Source organism: Labrus mixtus, chromosome 6, assembly GCF_963584025.1.
Source record: "Labrus mixtus chromosome 6, fLabMix1.1, whole genome shotgun sequence".
Lineage (NCBI taxonomy): Eukaryota > Metazoa > Chordata > Actinopteri > Labriformes > Labridae > Labrus > Labrus mixtus.
The window spans coordinates 14,404,485-14,425,881 of NC_083617.1; the positions used below are offsets into that span (position 1 = coordinate 14,404,485).

At 39.6% G+C, this 21,397-nt stretch overlaps 1 protein-coding gene across 27 annotated transcripts in view; it reads right to left on the reverse strand.

Annotated features, from left to right (window-relative positions):
* The window catches only part of camk2g2 (calcium/calmodulin-dependent protein kinase (CaM kinase) II gamma 2), a 60,306-nt gene extending 42,186 nt beyond the window's left edge, over positions 1-18,120 (reverse strand). For 15 of the 27 annotated variants that reach the window (XM_061040164.1, XM_061040163.1, XM_061040161.1 and 12 more), the window contains exons 1-2: positions 17,915-18,119; positions 16,034-16,128 (exon numbers count right to left, since the gene is read on the reverse strand). In XM_061040164.1, coding sequence (XP_060896147.1) covers positions 16,034-16,128; positions 17,915-17,979 — 160 coding nt within the window. In that variant the 5' untranslated portion in view covers positions 17,980-18,119. Of the gene's footprint in view, positions 1-16,033; positions 16,129-17,914 lie in introns of all 27 variants that reach the window. The other 12 variants (XM_061040147.1, XM_061040145.1, XM_061040140.1 and 9 more) reach the window with 1 other exon arrangement.
* Between the last annotated feature and the right edge of the window lie 3,277 nt (positions 18,121-21,397).

Here is a 21,397-nt window from a genome sequence, read left to right on the forward strand (position 1 = left end):
TTTATTATTATACTATGATTTTCATCGAAACATTTTGAAGGCATATCAAGGAATTTTAAATAATAATTCTGTAGCTCAAGTACCTTGACAGTTTTATAAGTCCCAAGTTTGGATATTTTATAGACAATTAAATTAATATAAACAACATAAATTAGTAATTAATTTTCTTAGTTCCATGCTTAGGAGCAATGCATGAATCAAAAGGGAAATGTTTTCACCAGATTTGTTCTTTTGTTAGAAGAAAAGTAGGAAACGTGATGGACATTTGGATGATAAGACATGAGCTTGTGTTGAGCATCTTGAAGTTGAACTTTAACCGTTTCTATCTGATGGTAAGCCAGGATAAAGGGAAGACCCACTGGTTTAAGATATATGAGTGACAGACATACAGACTTGGGTCAGTGTGGCCCAGAACAGACAAGTCTATAAATAAATCCAATCCTCCTCCAGCTTACAGCCCTGAATCACACTGACCCGACCCGCCCTGCATCAACAAGCACAGAAACACAATGAGACAGAAAGTGGGAGATGCAGAAAAAGAGAAAGTCTGACAGATGGAGGCGTACAGAGAAACGAGGAAGGCAGAGAAGGACACTTTGTGATGCTGATTCCTTCCTTTTCGGTCACAGCTTTAATCTTCAACAAGTGACCCAAGTCAGACGTCCTGCTGCTGTGAGAGGTCAGTCTGGTGTCATTGGGCTGATGATCAAGCATTAAACACGACGAGGAGGATAGTGATGAAGAATAAATAGGAAGGAGGGACCGTGTCGTTATGTCAATTCCGAAGTCAACAATACTTCGGACTGTAAACAACTGGAGACAGCAGGTTCTTTTTTAACTTTGTAGGTCCACTCTACTTTTCAGCTGCCCCCTGCAGTATGCTAATTAGACAGAGACAGACACCAGTTCTGCTCCAATGGACCCCAGAGACAGACAGTACACTGCCACAGCTCAGCCAAGAGGAAGTAAAATGTAAGATAAGTCAAAAGAAAAGACACGACTTGGCTTTGTTCAGACTCCATAAAATCAGATTTGTTTCTTATACCCGATCTTTAGACAGACTGGCTGCGCTGTTATAATCAAACTGGTGAAATCAGCTTCATGTGCCCAGACATCACCAACTTATCTGCATGGGTTGCTGTGGTAAAAAGTGAGTATCAGGAGTGACATTTGCTTTTAATGGGGGGCATTAAAGCCAGAAATTCATTATATCATCTTAGAAACAATAATGCTTAAGTCACAGTGCAAAATTCCGTTGAGTCGTGCAACAGTGTGATGAGGACGTCCTGCTAAAGAGACTCTGATGAGGACGTCCTGCTAAAGAGACTCTGATGAGGACGTCCTGCTAAAGAGACTCTGATGAGGACATCCTGCTAAAGAGACTCTGATGCGCTTTTGTCACCAAAGATTCAAAGTCTTTATTTTGTTGCAGGGAGAATGATTGAAAACAAAATTAAATCTGATTGAGCAGCCGGCAAAGAGACATATCCGTGGAAATCCGATTAAAATTTTGCATGGGCAGATTAGAAAAACAATTTATTTCTGCTTTTAAAACTTTCTCAAATGTATCTTGGAACAATCAGAAAACAGCAACAGTGGATTTGGGATGACAATCTGAAGACACACTTGCACTACTTTGAGGTTTTACTTTGGCACAGAGGTGCTTTGAGGTAAATGCTAAAGTCACTATGCCGACATCAATTGTTGGTATTTAACTGATATGATGTATAATTTGTTCACCTTCAAAACAAATTATTCAAGTTATTTTCTGACTCCATGGCTGCTCTTGCTTTTTTCAAATTTTGCTCCAAACACAAGTTATGCATTTAAAATTTGAAATAGTCATGTATTTCAGATTAAACTGATTATGAAGATAAGGTTTGCTCGATCAAAGATCATAGCACATAACAAACAACTGCCCAGTAGTGTTTATGTGTGTGTTGGGGTCTGAGAGGTATCAGCTTAGCACAATCAAAACATTGAGTGACACACTTATCTGAAAACAGAATTAGAGATAAGGGGGAGGGTACATAAATGTGTCTGTTCTGCATCACATTATTTAGCATGCTATAAGAAACCGTATTCAGTCGTTGTGTGTACCTGTAAAGTTGAGCCATTAAAGGAAGCTTAAACAATATATGCTGACCCGCTAGGAGAGATCATCAACACGCCTTCTGAAAAGAGCATGTTTCCCCTCAGCTGGGAGCCCTGACAGCGTTTAGTATTTAAAATCAATCTATCTGACCAACAAGATAACAAACACAGCTGCAGACTCCTGCTTGAGAGTTTCAGCTTTCATGAGCTAAAGTTGAGATACTGAAGTAGTCATACGTCTTCTTTATGTCTGGTCTTTGTGTTTTGTAACACTGTGAAAGGTTGACTGTGTTTACAGTGAACAGAGCTCATTCTTGCAGTAAATGGTGACAGGTTAACACCTCAGCTAACAGCAGCACAGACACAAAGTACATTTACTGCTGACCTGTGTGCCAGAAGCTTGAATGAGTTCCATGCTGTTATGGGAAAAAGGTATACTGGGAGTGCACAAGACTGGACCTGAAGGGGCTGTTTCTAAACTGAACCAAGTTGGCCGCAACTTATCCATCAGGTATTTCCACATTTAAAGGTTGTCATGCTATAAAGGACGAAAAGAAATCGGAAATATATCAGTGATTTTTTTATCTAAAAGACAGAAAACTCAGAATCTCTTAATTTTAATAAAAAGGGGTTGTTGTGACTTGTAAAGGAAAAGATAAGCATAAAACCAAGAGTGAAAATATATCATTTTTCCCAGGGCCGAAAGTTTATCTTTAACAAGCTTTTTTTTTTCCACAAACATAATTAATTTTGGGAAAGGTTTGACATCAAATGTTTTTTGACATTTTTGCTAAAAAAATGTACAAGTAATCCATTTTCTAAATAGCTGTTAATTATTTCTCTTTCAATCACCTCATCGTCTAGTAGGTACAGCCTCCTTTGTTTTATATTTTATCATCATATTTCACTTATTTAAGAATTTAATCAACTTTCTTACAGCCCTAGAATACTTCATAAACATACACATTTCTCAATAAAAAAAACTTCCAACAACAACACATCTTTTATCCATTTTTAACAGGACTGACATTTAAACTTATTCAGATTATTTGCTTTCCTTGTTTTGCACTAAGTGTCTCACTGTCACTGTGAAACATCTCTGGTAGTAAAGACAGATGTACGGTCAAAGAAACCTTTCTTAATAACGCTCCTCACACACCTGTATCCCAGATTCTACCTCTACAACAAACCTCTCTATCACTTGTGTTCACTTGATTGTATATTTTGTCAGTCTCTATCAGGGTTCCAACACCAACCTTTTTCAAATCATACAAACACTGAGGAAACAAATCAGGTGCTGACTCAACACCTACACAAGTCCATACACAGTACACTTGCTCTTCTGACGACATTCTTTTGACAAAAACCTTGCATAACATGACATGACATCTGTATGTCAACATGCATTAGTTAAGTTTGGGTTATGGTTTAAACAAGAAAGTTCTGTGAAGTTTTGTTATTCTACATCTGAAGTTTCAAAGCTGTTGTCGACATCCATCCATCCATTATCTATGCCGCTTTTTCCCGTTCGGGGTTTTCGGGGTGCTGGAGCCGATCCCAGCTGTCATTGGGCGAGAGGTGGGGTACAGCCTGGACTGTTCACCAGTCAATCACAAGGCTGACATATGGAGACAGACAACCAGCCACTCTCACATTCACACCAACGGGCAATTTAGAGTCACCAATAGAACTATTTAAAATCAAGGTATCCATGCATCATGTAGAATCTTATTAGAAAGAGTTACATCCTGAGCTTTAGTGCCCCAGCAGCATCAAGTCGTCGTTTTTGTCAAGTGACCCCACGCTAACATTCTTATAGTTTGACTCTTCTTTTAAAATATTGGATCAGAGCAAAAGCTGCCCAGCATGTAAATGTTTGACACTTGTGACAGAGAAAACACTGGCATGTGTTACAATAAATTGGAATATAAACAGAAGCAACCTGAAATACTTGTTTTCTCTGAACTTAAACACATCATGAGATTGTTGCTACATAGATTTATCACAACTCCTCTGCCAGCTCATCTTGCCACATGTCATTTAACAAATTTGAAAGCTTATCAGCCTAAGAGCTGTGTCAGTCGGTAGCATGACTGTGGAGGTCACTGAATGGCTTCACATATGATGTTAGAGTGCAGAAAAAAGAGAACACGATAAAAGACAGTTCATAAAGTCAGCTCTTTAAACTAAGTACTTCTGAACAAAGCACTTTTTTATTTATTCTCACTACAGAGGAGTGATGTCTACCAGGAAAACTCAGGGGGGGGCTCATTGCATTTAAAGAGACACACACACCAAAACGGAGCGTTCTGAGAGCGCTGGTTTATACAGGGTCACAAACCTCCTCTGGTGCTTGATTCATGTTATATTTTGACCAAAGCACAGCACAGATGTTTCATGTATGTTTTTCATACAGACTTTGTATTGTGGAAACATCTTTTACATGTTGTTTCAATATAAACCCAGAAACTGTCAACTTTGGTGTAGACTCCTCTTGATACTTCATAAGGACATCTTTTTTTATGAACATTCAGTTCCCAAAATCAGAAGTACGCTTTTTGAATTTTTCACCTGACGTTTTATCAACAACTGACCCTACATGTTGTGCTCCATATTTGAATAGTTGATTTAACTCGAAAATTTCCGTTATGACATCAGTGTTTCCGACAATGCAGACAGGTGCTCTTGTCTAGAAAGTGTTTTTTAAAGTGTGTGATGAAGACATCATAAATGAGCACTTAGAGAATAGATGTGCAGGCAAACATTGGCACCTGTATCCCAGCACATAAATAACACAGCCTGTGTTCCCAGCCTTGAGGTGTTGGAGTGCAGCCTTGGTCCTCGCTAAATGATAATCACTGATAAGACATACATCAACCCTGAGAATGGCCGGCTCTGGGAGTTGATCAAACATTCACAAACTGACTTATTGCTTAGTTATTCCCCGAGGGACGGAATAATGACCTCCTTTGTGTGTATAAACATTCAATCCTTTGGGTAAGACACAAAGAGAAACACATGAACACACATTTCTAAAGTTTAAGTCTGACAGCTGAGCGGGGATAGTCAGACAGTCGGAAGAGTTTATTCTCCTTCAAAGTCAAAACTAAACCTTTTTTCCTTTTCAGGATGGCTCTACCAGTTCTATCTACAAAAAGACCTGATGTTCGTTATTTGTTTTGTATTAGTTAGATCAAGTCCCATTTGTTCTGTGTAAAAAGACAAACTTGAACACACGTAACAGATGCTTCATTGGCTTGATTTAACACAGTGCAGGATTACGGAGCTCACTGAGCAGTGTATGCCATTACCAAATCTTTCCTCCAAGGAAATAATTTTTCAAAAAAAGGTGCACAGGTTGAAAGGAATCATTCCCCTTAATTATAAATCACATCTTGGCAAATTACCAGAGACTGAAGTTATTATCTTCTCATATCATTTTATTCAGAATTATTGCTTGTCTGTTAAAGGTAAGCAAGGACTCATCTTAAAAGATCCTCAACTAGCAGGATAAAAGCGATTACAATTTTGAAAAAGAAGCATTAGATACAACAACTGAAATACTAACTTATTGTTCAATTCCTCTGAAAGTACTGGAATAATTTAATACAAACCAATTTCGAGTAATGGTCTTAAAGACTTGTCATTTAATGTTTGTTAGGTTATTAAAGAGCCCATATTATGCCCTTTTTGGGGTTCATATATTTAATCTATGTACCTACTAAAGTATGTTCACAATAGCTAAAGTTAAAAAAAAGTGTCTGTTTTCATGTACTGCCGCTCCATGCACCGGCTCGCTTCTGACTCTCTCTCTAAGGCTCTGAAGTGCCCACGTTCAGAGTCCCCACGTGTGCCAAGTCTGATCTGATTGGTCGGCCTGTCGGCTCTGCCGTAATTGGTCAGTCGCTCAGCACGGTTCTCGGAAATGTCCCGCCCCTTTTACCATATTGGGAATGCAGCCAGTTTGGCTGCGAGGGCCGGGGAGCAAAAACATCAGCACCTTAGCACTACTGTGCTACCGCAGGCTACGGCATAAGTTAATGTGTGTGCAACATGAGCTGCTGGGCTTGCCACAACGAGCCAATGGGGTTAGATCAGTGATATCACACTGACAAGACGTCACACTGGCAATTTTTTTTTTGAGGGGGGCTAGAACCGAGCGTTACCTGCAGCTAATGCTGCAGCTGACAGGAGGAGGTAGGAGAAGCTGCGTTTACGCAGACTTTGAATTTTTGCAAATAGATGTGCCTAAACATGCACAGGACACTTGGAAAACACACTAAAGAGCATATAAAACCAGAAAAAGCATAATATGGGCCCTTTAAGAATGCTGCAACTCGGGGCGCTGGTGGCGCAGTGGTTGGTGCGCACGCCCCATGTATGGAGGCTGTAGTCTTCCAAGCAGGCGGCCCAGGTTCAAATCCAGCCTGTGGCTCCTTTCCCACATGTCATTCCCTACACTCTCTCCCTGATTTCCAACTATCCACTGTCCTATCTCTCCATTAAAAAGGCACAAAAAGCCCCAAAAAAGAATGCTGCAACTCTTGGCCAGGACTCCCTTGAAAAAGAGATCTCTGAACACAGCGGTAATAAAAAAAAAAAGGTTCAATTATAAAGAAGTCTATCTTCTAAAAGCTCTTAATTTTCAGTTGTACAACCGGGTGTCAATAGCCAAATTGGCAGGAACAAATCACAAGCAGTTACATTTAGGATGCTCTTCCCACCACCCAGCAGGGATTGGTTTGCTAAGCTAACATATCACTGTTTACTAGTGCGTGAAAGGTGTGGTGTTTTTCTAATCCTTTTATAGCATTTAAAGTAAGCAGCAAAAAAAAGAGTTCCATTTAACAAATTCCGTCAAACAAATCCACAATCAGATGGGCACACAGTCAATAATACAAAGCAAAATGAAAATGAGGCCAAAATGTATTACCCTACTTTTATAACTCATCCCCATTGGGGTTCACCAAAAGAAAAACACAGGGTCTTTAGAGATTGTTGTCTGAAGGATGAAATAAATATTTTTTTCCAGTGAAAAAATAGTTTTTGCCCTAAAATCCAACCATTTGAAATGAATACTGATGCCTCTATATGACCTATGAAAGCAAACGCAATCATTAGCAAGTAGACTAACCTCAGAAACACTACTTACACATGTACAGGACAAGATCAGCTGTGAGAATGAAGATACAATTTAGCCCCAGGAGTTGCAAAGGCTGACATTAAAATTAGAGTTCCTCACTGAAGATTTAAAGGGATACTTCACCCATTTGCATTAAGCTTTGTATCATTAGAAACCTGGTAGTATTTTTGAATGGTCGTGCATCCCGCCCTCATTTTCCCCTGAGATGAGAAATCTTTGTATTTCTAAGTCTGAAAAGGAGCTTCCAGTGACGCAAAATGACGATTTTTGCATCACTGGAATGCATCACTCCCAGAATCGAAACTTAACGTCCGCCATATTGCTTGAAAGCTATGCTAACAGGCTCTATGGAGAAAGCTGATAATGGCGAAAAAATATAAATATAATCTGCATCACCATCAATTACACAAATTATTGTGAGAGGAATTGTTTTATGAAAGACTATTTTATCATAACAGTGGAACCAGTCAAGAATGTAAACTGTGTTGGTGTTGTGCCAGTCAACAGGGGTATGCACTCCAACTGAACGGTAAGGCCATAACACACTTGACTCCACTCATAGGGACACTACAAACTGCTTTGAAACTAACAGAACAGCTTTCACTGGAATTGAATGGTTTTAACTTGGCTAAGAGCCTGCAGACAGCTGTCTTTTGTTAAGGAAGAGCTACTATCAAACAGACAACTGAAAAGCATCGCACTGACAGGAGAACAATCAACTGTGCGTGTATGTATGTGTGAATGCATGAGCAACTTTGGGTGTGTGTTCGTGTGTGGCTGGTTAAACATCCTCCTGTTGGGAAACAGAAGCCTTGTGCAAAGAGACCTCAGTCAATAGAGATAATAATGACGACAAAAGGTGAATAAATATTTGCACAGATCATTTTGTTGTGTTTCTTTGTGTTTACAGCCAAATTTGGATGTCAGTTTGTTTTCCTGCTTCTGTTGTTACACCTGGTTTACATCTTGTATAATGAGCAGTCAAACCAATAAATAATGATCGGATATGTAAAGTGGCATGCTGTGTAGACAGAGCATGTCTGTGGCCTTGATCAATATTAGCCACCTTTTAAAGTAGACTGCTGAGTGAGATGTGAGCAAAAGAGTGATGTGATGAAAGACGGTAAGTGAGGCAGAAAAAGCAGTGTTTAGAAACACTGAGCTCATAACCATTAAGGAATGATTTGGCAATATCACCTTATATGAAACATCAAGGCAACCACAATACTCAGAAGTATGCAAAAGACACTCCACCCGGTGTAAGACTTCAGCTACTATCAAGTTGATTTCACTTGTGTTGTTTCCACTGTTCAAGATGTAAGGCTTCAAACAGAACATCTCATTAATAAACAAGCTACATGGATGGCTAATGACAGGTCAAAGCCCCTACTGTGCTTTAAAACCTATTAGAAAATGATCACACTGGGTTACACGTGCCTTACTGAGAGAACCACATACACCATTTAGTACGTAACATTTTCAAAACTTGCCATTTGACATATTTTAGACAGAAAAACTACAGAGCTAGAGCTGAGTTAATAGACAACAACGTGATATAGACAACAGACGCATCAGAGAAGTAGTACAGTATGTAGTATTTCACTTTGGTGGCAAATGTCCTCCAATGATAAGGAGTTATTCCCAGTGATAGGTTATAATGATGACCCTGATGAAGACCAGAAGCTGAAACCTGTCAGTCTATAAAAACGTTCTCTATACTCCAAGTGTCACTTGAATTTTGACCTCTTCCTGCCATACATACATCTGCCAGGTGTGTTAAAGAGGAACCCTTAAGAGCACAAAAACATACATCCTATTTAGCAATTTCACTTGTTTGACATTTTGACATTAACCCACATCAGATAATTGAAGATAAAAGATCAGAATCAATGCAGAGATTCTTCTTCCTTGTTAAAGCAATGGCTACATTACCCATAACACAACTCAGCCTCAGACAGCTATATTTGAGATTCACACTTGAACATAGAGTATTCATTATCAAACATCCGTTTGTTGAACAACAGTTCTAAACAAACGGATGTAATATTTTTTCTTATTAAGATCATTTTAGGCTTTTGCCCTTTTAATGCAAAGAAAGCTGAAGATAAAATACAGGGAAATTGAAAGGCCATACACATGCACCAAAGACCATCAGGCCTGGGATTTGAGCCTGTGACAAGCCCTGTTTCCACCAAGCGTTCCAGCTTGGTTCAGTACAGTTTGGTACAGTTTAGTAAGGTAAACCCTGGTCTTGCTTGCATTTCCACAACCAACCATAACCTTATTTGTTAAACAAAGTGTCAGCCAGATGGAGATCGTCTCGTCAGCTATGTAATAGTGTGTAATTGTCTGACCCGTCTCACACCCTCCACTCTGAGTACGAGCTTCTACCTTCTGGCAGACGATACAGAGTCCCCCGATGTAAACTGAACCGTGGTTTTTCTATTGTTGTTATTTATTGATTGGAAGCAACTGAATGTTTGGCAGCACTGCAAGTCCAAGACAAATTTCCCCAAGGGGACAATAAAGTGTATCGTATCGTACATCGTACATCGTAGCAGCCCAACACAGTGTAGCCAGCTATTAAATAAGTTCAACGAAGAAGAAGAACGGGACACACTAAACAAAAGGGACCCTTTAGGGTCGGATCGGTACCCTTGGCACCCCAACAGAAGGGTACCAAAAAAGTAGGATGGTACATTAGGCCCTTAATTTGGTACCATTTCCAACTCTTGACGGTGGAAATGCCAAGAAATGGGTACCAGACCGCTTGGTGGAAACAGGGCTAAGGTCTAGTGTCTGTTCATCGGGCACCCGCTCTACCAAATGATCATAACCAAAGCCCCACATCTTCTCTTTTTTAATCATAAAATCTGTTGAACTCATATCCAAAAAAAACTGTCAATCCCTGACTCTCTCTCCTCAGATTTTCTGTCCAACAAAAAAAAGGCAAAAAGCCTAAAAAATGCATCTTTAAAAAACAAGAAGTGACTTTCTTGTGATTAATCACTCGCCTTGATTGGACCTACATAGTACTAGATGGCAAATTAAAATTTAATTCAATTTGGCTCTTTATTGATACCATATGCTCTGGACAAGGGGGATAATGGTGAGCAGATAAAGAAAAAGAGGGCAGTATGAAAATGACAGGGGGAGTCCTGGAAGAAACACACTGAACCTCAGAACACACTACTGACAAAAGCATCACTTACAACACAATGCAGTTTGAAAGCCTTCATAAGAAAGGAGGAAGAGCCACATCATGCATGTGTTGCAATCCACTATTTATGCTTTAAAGTATATAATCCCCCTTTTCCATATATGGCTCTCTCTCTTTCATCAAATATTCACAGTTGGTCCCATTAAACATTCACTGCGCTGCTACGTTTATCTACCCTCCGCCAATCAGCCTCCAGCGTGCAGAAGCCCACCAAAAGCCTGAAAAAACACACACACGTCGTCTGCCTGCATGGCCTGCAATGTGGCAGTCATGCAGAGAGGGAAGAGGGACTGTGCCTAGAAAGATGGAAGAAGAGGAAAAAAACGAGACAAAAAAAAAACAAGATACAATGGCTGAGGGAGAAATGAGACACGTGACAGAAAATCTGAGGAAAAGAAAAACAAGTGTGAGGGTCCACTCCTGTGCTCTGGTCCAAGTAAGAGCCAAGCAGCCTTGCACCTCAATAATTCAACAGCGGGACGAGTGCCGCCAGCCTCCCCTCCCTCTTTCTCCTTCTCTCTTTCATTGACATCAGAAGGCCTTACCTAATAGCAGTGTAAAAATACACGCAATTCGTGACACATAATTGCAGCTAAAAATAACATAAATCAACTCCAAGATATATCACATTGTCAACAGTGTTTCTTTTGTTTCTAATGTCTACACAGATTGAGTTCAAGTCAAATGATTGTTTAAAGATGTGCTCTTACTTCAATAAACATGGAATTCTTTACAGGCCGGTGAACAGCTCATATTTCACCCGTACAAGACAAAAGATGCACATTTTCAGTAACTTCAAGACCAATTGCTCTCTTTTCCTGTTTTACATGTGTAACTAAAATGATTTTGTATTGAGCTTGGTGTGCTCTGAAAATGTAGGTGACATACATTGAAACTGTGCCAGAATTCAATTAACCGATCTTCAGTTAACTAAGCCGAGATGTCTTCTGTGTATACAGTGAAAGCAGCTAAAGACAGTGAGCTCCATAAACGGACAGATGGGGCAAAAGCAAATGCTGACGTGCTGATAAACATGTAGATATGCAGGGTTTGGGTTTTTCTAAGACGAGCTTCTGTAATTAATCTACTGCCAAAAAGGAGATATGAAAAGATCTCCCAATAACTTCCTTTTTATTGTCCTTTTAAAATCTAACCACTGACTTCTGTTTCTTTATCTTTACACAGAATGGATTCAAGCCTCCACTCGAGATGAACAGAAGTCATGTCTCATCATAAAAGCCACAGAGAGGAGAACACTTTATCTGCTCTTTCTATCAGCGAGTGCACTAAAGCCTCAGAGCCCTCCATCACTAACGTAAAAGTAACAGTATAGCTTGCAGGCACACTTCCCTATTAACTTCTGCTTCCCACGGTTTTTATCAGGTAGTGACTGCTGCCTCAGAATAACCATGATGACTGACATGATCTACTTCTGTAAACAGAGTCACTTGTCAAATTGGTAGCCTAAGTATTAGTAGCCTGGTTAAATAGTTGCTAACTAGCCCTAACTGATCTATCCAAGAAATAATGTTTCCATTTTTACATTTTGCTTTTATGGAACACTTGAAACAAACAATATATAATATATTGATAAAATATGTTTTAAACATAAGTAGGCAGATTTATTACGTCAGGCTAGTTGTTTCCCCGTTGTTTACAGTCTTTATGCTGACTCTCCTTCAGAAAGTGAATGAGCTTGTCTCCAAATATTTAATGAAGATGCATCAGTTCATCGAATTTACAGATGAAACATGACACAAAAATGTGTTTCACTAAATTTCTACTATAGTAGTGCTAAAACAACAGTAAGTTAAACTCTCTTTATTTCAGCTCAACTCAATCCAAAGTATTTCAAATTTTAAACCTTAAAATTTCTACATTTTTTTTAAGGATAATCCAATACTCAAGTATGACTAATGAGGAGATCTATGCCCCTAAAAAAGTTTGACCGTTTCTCTTAAAATAACAACATTTCTTATAATCTGTGTTCCTTACAGCATGTGTCTTCGTTGATGCAAACGTGTGAATGTGAGGGGAATTGACAGACCACGTGTGTGTTTGTGTGTCTGTGTGTCTGCTTGAGCGACTGTGTGCTTGCATGTGACACCACACGACCCAGCCATAATCGCTGACCTCACCAACAGCCGATGTGTCCTCCCTGAGCCACAGAGAATAGGGCTTAATCCCGCCTGCACACAACCACGCACACACCACGTAAGAAAAAGCAATACTCCAAAGTTCCCCTAACATCAAAGCACCTTAAATATTGACCGCATATCAGTGTTTCCAAACACTACAGGAACAGAGACACACAGAGTGCCTTATATTGAACCTAAAATTTTATCTTTTTTTATTTTTGGGGATATTGCCACCATTAAGGCTAGAGATCGGGATCAAACATTTTTATTCAAATCAATATCTCTACTGAGACTACCTTAACGATCCCACTTTTAATCCATATAACTATCGATGCGTTTCTAATATTTGGTGAAAAGACGAGACGACATCCCTGTGAACAGAGCTGGTTTAGCTTTTATTGCTTAAGTGTTGGTTAACGTCTTCTGTCACTTTCAGTCATGTGGTGATTTAGAACAGAAGTTTTAATAACGATGTATCATAAGTAGGGCTGTCAGTGTAAACGCATTAATCATGAAGCAATTAAGGTCCGAAATGAATCGAGTTGTAACGATCCATCGATCTGGATCGTAGATGGATTGGTTGACCGATGATCCAATTAAATCACAGGAAGGTCAAATATCGATCTACATCGTCATCTTTATTGGCCTTTATTTTGAAATTCCCGGTGGGCCTGTTTGACAGTTTTTCTGGTCAAACACGTATTGGTTCTTGGTCGTGTCTCGGTCTTGCCCTGCCTTGGTCTTGGAGCACTCTGGTTTCGGGACGTCTTGGTCTCGGTTACTGTGGTCTTACAACACTACGCTGTGCTTTCTTGGATTGATCGATTGCTGTGCGATGTCTCTATTAATCAAACTCAAGGTTCCAGGAAAACAAGAATGAGGTTACGTTACTGATTCAAGTTAAATACATCTGTGCCACATTTCAGTACCTGAGCAGCATCATGCAAGTGAGAAAGAGTTCAGCTTTAAGGAGGTCCACTCTAGACTCAGTGCCTTGGGAAAACTGTTTAAATGGAGTTTAACCAACTTGCCAGTTTACAAAACAACAACAACAGTGGTCAACTGTGGCCACATTTTATAGGCCTAGGCCTGAGAGGCAGGTTGCAGCCAGAACATGTCTTTACCAGGAAGACAAAATCTGTTTCAGGGTGGGTTATTTTTGCAGATTTATGTTGGATGTTCAAAATGTGGTGACAGTGAAAATGTGACTTTCCAAGCAGCCTTTCATAAATATAAAAGAGATATAAACCATGGTATTAGAATAACTGCGTATACTTGCAAATCTATGACTTTGGGTGGGTCAAAGTTGAACCAAGTTTGTAAACTGCGATGAATGTTTCCAATGGAAAGTTTGTTTGTTTATCTTTGTTCTCCTCTTAACATCCCTCTGGCTACCCTGCAGCCTGGCTGAAACATGTCTGATTATCTGGCTACTGATCTTTTTGGAACAATTTCCAGATCTCATTATTAAGAACCTTGTAAAACCCTAACGACAAAAACAGCCTAAAATATTATAAATAAACATTAACATTAGATAAAAACAAGAAGAAATCCTTCTGATAACCATTTCTTCTAGTCTTTCTGTCGGTACTTCAGAAGTAGTGAATGTGTGGGGTTGAGACAGAACATGCTCCCAGTGTTTGTTAAAAAAAACACACACATTGGCAGCACCAGCATATTTCAGCTCTGATTAAGGACATTGCACAGTGGAGAACTGACTAATGTGTGTGTGTACTTCACAATGACAAACTGTACACAGACGGGCCTTGTGCAAATGTAGTGTGAGAACCGATAAGTAGGCGGGAAAAAATGTGAGCAACTGTCTTTGTGCTTCAAGTGAGAAAAGAGCAGTCGTCTGTGTGATAATTGTGACCACCACCACCACACCAAACACAACATGATCTCTCTCTGCCAGACAGCCTATAGGATGAAGAGTTTCACCCCTGCTGTTGCCGGGTTACTAGCTCCAGACCATAGCCAAGAAAGAAACAAACAAACACACACACACACACACATGCACGCACCCACGCACACACACTTGATCAAATTGCCTGGTGAGAGAGGTTTTTAAGATCTTTCCTCAAATCAATCTTTTGTTTACAGCGAACAGAGTGAGAGGGAGGGAGAAAACTACTTAAAATGGAAGGAAATGACTCGGGTGGGGGTGTTTGAGACAGCCAGAGAGGCACAGAGCGAGACAGAGCAATTCGGTCTGCGTCCTCTCCTGGGAAAAGAGCAACCCAATCAGTCCAGAACTGGCCCTGATCTGAGACTCATGTCATCACTCAACCCGACGGTGGCCCAGCTCTGACGCTTACTCAGTCCAAATACGCAGCCTACACACAGTCTGCCACATATTGTAACACCGAGATGAAAAAACGAGACAGTGACAGATCCATGGAAATCATGTGCAAAACGAAAAACATGTGACGACCAAAATAATCAACAGACAAAGATGGTGGGATTCGGATACATGGCAGAAGGAACGCTTTGACACACCAGACAGTGTTACGGGCTGATTAATGACCATGACAACAAATCTGCCGCAAAATACTGAGGCACAGGTGGTGATATTTCAGCATGTGTTAAACTGCTGCATTGACACACATACACACCCTCACACTCACACACAGGCTGGAAGACACTGCAAATATCAGAATTCTGAACAAACCACAGATTTGAAAGAAAAATGTTAAGACTTGGGTCATGTGTTTTAAGTTTTGGCTTTCAAGTTGCAAAGACATTTTTAATCTCATCAAACGGAAACTGAGCTCAGAGGACTTAGATAGATAGATACAACAATAGATAGGTCCAAACACAGGATCATGTAACTATTTATGCAGCTATTCAGTTTCCTGCCAGCTTAGCTTTTTGTGACTTATAGCACATATGTATGCAGAAAGAGAAAAATGTGTGAATCACATCTACATAAGTACAGAGGGTCACAGTAGATCCTTGAAGTCTCCTTGCACCTTGCTAACATCAGGCTTGGTTTTTAGCTACTGATGTCTCTAGCTTTGTTTGACATATTTTTGCATTGTTCCTAAATACCAGCAATCGTTTTTTTAAGGGCAGTGTTGTCACATCTAAAACAAACTTAATCTCATCGTATGCTGCTGTCAAACTTGAGGATATTTTAGGCCTAAAAGGTCAAGCTGGCGCAAATACATAACCAGCAGTAACCACAACAAACCAAAAATAGTTGCACACACAACAGCCAAAGATCACTGAGTCCCATTGTACAACAACTGCAGACCTCCAGCTTCCCAGGAATCTGAACTGACAAGGAATTACAGAGCCCCTGGATCACTGCACTTGTGGAAATTAAGCAAACCAACCTTCTGCTCAGCTGACTTCCCTGAGCAACAATTAGAATAAATACAGGTTGATCCTTGACTGTAATGCTGAGCTACACAATGGAGTATCAGATGCACTTACCTCTGGCTGACAGCTTTTTTGTGTTAATAATTTTGGCAGCATACTCCTGGCCAGTGGACTTCTTAACACATCGGCGAACGATTGAGAAGGCACCCCTGAAGTAAAAGAAATCAAAAACCTGACTGACAGATCAGTAAAATCATTTCAAAGGCATGACACAAATCTGCATCACATTTGTGTGTGTCAAAGGGGAAAGTGAATAGACTGTAGGACAGATGTGTCACACAAAAAGGGCATGCATTAATCACATACAACTAAAGAGGGGAGAGGAAGTCGCATGCATAATTAATACAGTCTGATATTCTGAGTATGAGATGTGAGACGAGGTCCTGGCTGATCGTGCTCGACAGGAGAGGGAGAGAGCTCGTTATTATCTCACATGAAGAAAAGGGTTTAAGGCTGTATAAGATATGCATTGACATGGTGCTTAGTGCATGTGAAATTGTCACAATGCAGGACGTGCAAATACACTGAAACACTGGTAACCGACAGCTATAGTCTGCATGCCACCTGCCTGTAAACGTAGACAAAAAAAAAAACTGCTGCTATCAAAGAAAATGTTGCCTTGACATAGGAAGCAGCTTTTGGTTATGCAATGCATTCCTGTGTTCAGCTGCGATTTCATCCTGCTTATGGTATTAATGTGGCTAAATAAACTGATCATTCAAGGAGTGCATTTGCTTCTTAGGACTGCTTTTTAGTGGCTTCACCGTACATCTACAGCGTAAAGATATGGGTCAGAGGCGGTTCGAGATTGTTACCTTTCATTTTAAAAAAAGGTAACTGTCACAGAGCTGGTTACTGTATGCAAATTACACAACATTAAAAACGAAAAAAAAAAACAAGGCTATAGATGTCGCTCAACCTCAACTCTCTCCACTTGTCATGCTGGTGTCAAGAGTCACTGAGAGGGGAATGAATTAAGTGTGTTAGGGGTTTGTTTAAAGTCCCAAAGTGGTAGAAATTATCTTAGTAAATTGAATATATTAACATGAATGATAATGCATATAACTGCCATAACTTCCTGTATATTTTCAAATAAAAATCGCAAACTATACATCGAAATGTCATTTTTCCATAAAATGGGCAGCATTCTTTTTAGAAAGAAGGAATTTATTTGTCTTCCAAGATTGCTGGTAATGTTTCACACACTGCTCCTTTAACCTCATGCTGTCGGCTGTATTGGTAGGCGGAGCAGCTCTATTAGCCACACGCAGAGATTAGATGTTACAAAGTGGCTTTGTAGCCAGAACATACACTGTAACCTATGCGTCCTCTAATGTTTTTAATCCTGAACGCAGTAGATTATCGCACGTCCATAATGTGAAACCGTGAGTGTTTGTTTGTTTGTTTGCAGCAAGGATCGTGTCTTCATTTTTTTCATAGTTGCTTGACACACACAGTTTCCCTGCAGTGTGCTCAGAAATGCACAAAAACAGCGCTGAATGATTAAACAGGAGCGCGAGGATGCCACCAGGCAACGGCGCGTGCTACATGCAGATGAATTGACAAGCAAGTTGGTCCAGCACGCGGCTGTTTTCGCACCTTTTCTGTTACAAAGAGAGTCCGGAAGATGCGATTACACCTTTAAATACGCATTCAGGGATTAAATGCAAGGACCGTGTGGGGGGGCTCACATGAACCTGACCTGTCTGCAGCTTTTTGTTGCTCAGGTGTCTCTTAATACCCTTACCCATGTTTTTGACAGCCTCTCTCGTGCCTTGTCAACACTGAAGTAAGCGCACACAAAAGCAGCAGCAGAGAAGAGATAAACGTGCAAACACACACACATACACACACACACACACACACACACACACACACACACACACACTGAATGCAACAAGAGCAGCAGCAGCAGCGCGGGTGACGGTCGCTTACTTTCCGAGCTCCTCATACAGCTGATATTCGTCCGTGAATCTGGTCGAGGTTACCACTGTAGCCATGTTGACTGAAGTGACGAGGGGAGAAGGGGGGACAGGCTCGCGCTTCACTGGCCACCTCGCGTAGGTTTCGGCAGGAGAGCTCGTGAAGGCAGTGAGAGGGGGAAGAGTCTCGAGCTCACAGAGATGAGTAGGGAGTGGGAGGAGAGCGGAGAGAGAGAGAGAGGGGGGGGGGGGGGGGTAGCTGTAGTAACAAAGATCTTCTATTAAGATAATGTGTCACTTCTTTATAAAAACCAAAAGTGGGCGTTCACGGTCTAATATTATGCATCACCTGATAATGACAGCTTTGGCTCTAAAAACTATGGAAGGCTGCTTCCCGCATTGTGTACAAAGAAAAATAAGTAACAACTTTGCATGATATAAAAATGGTAGAGCATGAATAACATTTGAAAAAAGTTGGGCCTATAATAAGGCCCATGAGAAAGGCTAGTCATTACTTTCCATCCAATAAGTAGGCTTTGCATTATTTTATCTCATATGCTCATTCTGTCAATCTAAAAATATATGGGTATATAAAACACAGAACTGTTTTTCTTTTCATCTCATGACCACGATTTTTGGATGACATTATTTGAGATTTCAATTCCCAAAGGTATTCTGGTTTAATCTCATAGTGTTGTTTATATGTTCTGTATCACTTTTTTTTAGGTTGTACCAGAAATGTTGTAGAAAATAGTCAGAAAAAAAAGATGTTTTTTAAAGAGCCAATGTCATAGTTAACTCAAGGTACTCAAAGAACTTTTACACCACAGGTCACACTTACCTAATCACACAACGATGGCTGAAAGTGTTATTGTCAGCTATACTTATCCAGTCATATGCCACTGTAGAAACAGCAAGAGCAATATGGGATTAAGTGTTTTGCCCAAGGACACATGTGCGTGCAACAGCTGGTGATGGAAACCTTCTGATTGAAGGCAACCAACTCTACTTCTGATCCACAGTCACATCTTTTCACTGGTTGATGTATTTAGCCCTAATAAAATAAAGTGTTACCAAACTGTCGTGAGTTTGTTTTGCTTATAAAGGGTGTAAAGTGACACTACATCCATTAGCTGTTAAAATGTTGTCTTTGTTTTCTCAAACGTCAAATAACAGCAGAGTAAGACCTCTTTCTACTTTCTCCTCTGTGGAAGTAGTGGCGGAGGAGGGGTTGAAGCCACGCGAGATCTTTTCTAGTGGTGGATTACCAAGAGCTACAGATCTAGGTTCAGTTTTAACAGATCATTCCTCTATCTTTTTTCACATAAAGAGATAAAAAAAAACTGACACGAGAACGGCTAGTGAGAGAGCAGCATCCTTCAAACGAACGTGTCTTGTCGGGAGATGTAGCCTAATGCCGCAATATTTTAAGAGCGATGAGCTGCATGCTACGGAAGAGCATTGCATTCACAAACGAAACATTTGAACACCTTAACTCATTATAATGAGATCAGAATCGCGTAATTACGAGATACTGACAAGATATAACATCACGTCCTTTACTTTCCATATGCAACACACATAAACATCCCTCAATTTCAGGCTAAATAGAAAATATATTAAAATATGTCAAAGTGAATTATCAGTGACAGAAAAGCTAGTTCTTTCTTATCTTTACTATTCCTTTAAAATGTCCAGGTGCTGTGATATCACACTAGGTTATGGTTAATCTTAAGGCTAAATGCATACAGTACTGTGTTGTATGATGCTTTTACTTGTCTGATTGGATAGTACTGATGAAGCCTTTCAGAAAACATCAGAATGTTTTTCATCATCATCACTTTGTTTCCATTCTAATCCAACCATCATCACAGCAACCTCCCATTGAAATATGTCAAAATGCACCTACATTCTTTGATTCTTTGATTAATTTATTTTCGTGTCATGCACATAAAGTGCCCAACCCTCATGGGCTTATAAGACACCAAATAATTCAGTTGCAGTGGTTCACATTTACAAATCATAACATTACAAAGTTCCTGTCACAGTTCAGTCTTAAATAATGTGCTATGTCTTTTTTCCCAGGCTTTGCAAACACAATCTGCTATAATGAAGGTTCCTTTTTTAAAACACAACTCAAGTTTTTCATAATCGTCTAGCCAACAAGAAATCAACATAAATTTACGACATTCTTTTAAAAAGAACATCCCTGATGTCAGCATACATCAAGCAGTAAAACAAAAAGTGAATCTCATTTTCAATTTCTCCTAACTCACACAACAAACAAACTCGGTCTTCCTCTGGAATGGCATTAAACCTGCCGGTCTCTAAAGCTAAAGGCAATGTTCCTGAACGTAGCTGAGCGCAGAGGGATCTTTGTCTTTTGGTTAAATTAAATTTAACCAAGGAATTAAAAAAACTACAATACAAACTCAAGAAAGACAAAAAACAAAATCTGTTTTAGAGATTTTAACTGTAAACGGAAGCATCGGTGTAGAGACAGAATAATTAGGCTTATGTAATGGCCTGCTGCACTGTAAAGGTTCATCTGAGCATTCATGAATATCTCATGAAGGGTATTAATATATCCTCTTGGCACCATGTTAGTGTGTGTGTGTGTGTGTGTGTGTGTGTGTGTGTGTGTGTGTGTGTGTGTGTGAAGGTAATTACAGCAGCACAAACTCCAGCAAGGTAATGTGGAAATCTTAGATTGGGAACATATCGTATACACTGATGTTTTATTTGCCATTTATGATGAAAGGGTACAGTCAATGTTCAAAGTTAATATTCACCTGAGAGACTACGGTCATGTAACATGTTCTTAGATGGAGAGTTTTAAATGGAGTTCTAGGCAATCCAATTTCTATTTCTTAAAGAAATGTGTGTTTGTTTTGAAGAAGTAATGTGCTTTACGTACTTATGGTACAATAACTAAAACAGATAATTGCTCTATATAGTTAGAGGAATTCAACTCTATCAAAAATAATTCATATAATGACAGTAATCATTCTGATAATTTCATATATATCATTGTTTCTACAAAAGACAGGGTGCTTTACGAACTTGTTTTTCACTAAAGCACTATTCTAGCATCTAACTTAACAACTAATTAAATGTACAGTGCATTTTTTAGAGATGTATGCGCAGGTATTTTTTTCAGGTTGAATTCTGCTCCAAACACCTTCACCAAGTTAGTTAGTTCATACGGCAGTAAATGTTTGATTTGAGGATGATCAAAAAGAATTTAGCATGCAATTTGGCCCATTTATTAAGTAGCCTATGTAAAGCCAAAATGGCAAATTTAATTTAAAAGGTGCATCATTGACATGTTCACAATCTAAACTTTAAAAAAAATGGACATATACAAAATATTCATGTCCAACCCTTGGGCACATGTTTATTTTTTTTTTCCAAATCTAACCCGATGATAAAAAAACGATTGAATTGGTCTTCTGACTGTATGCCTGCGAGGCAAGAAATGCTGTAGGGCAATAAC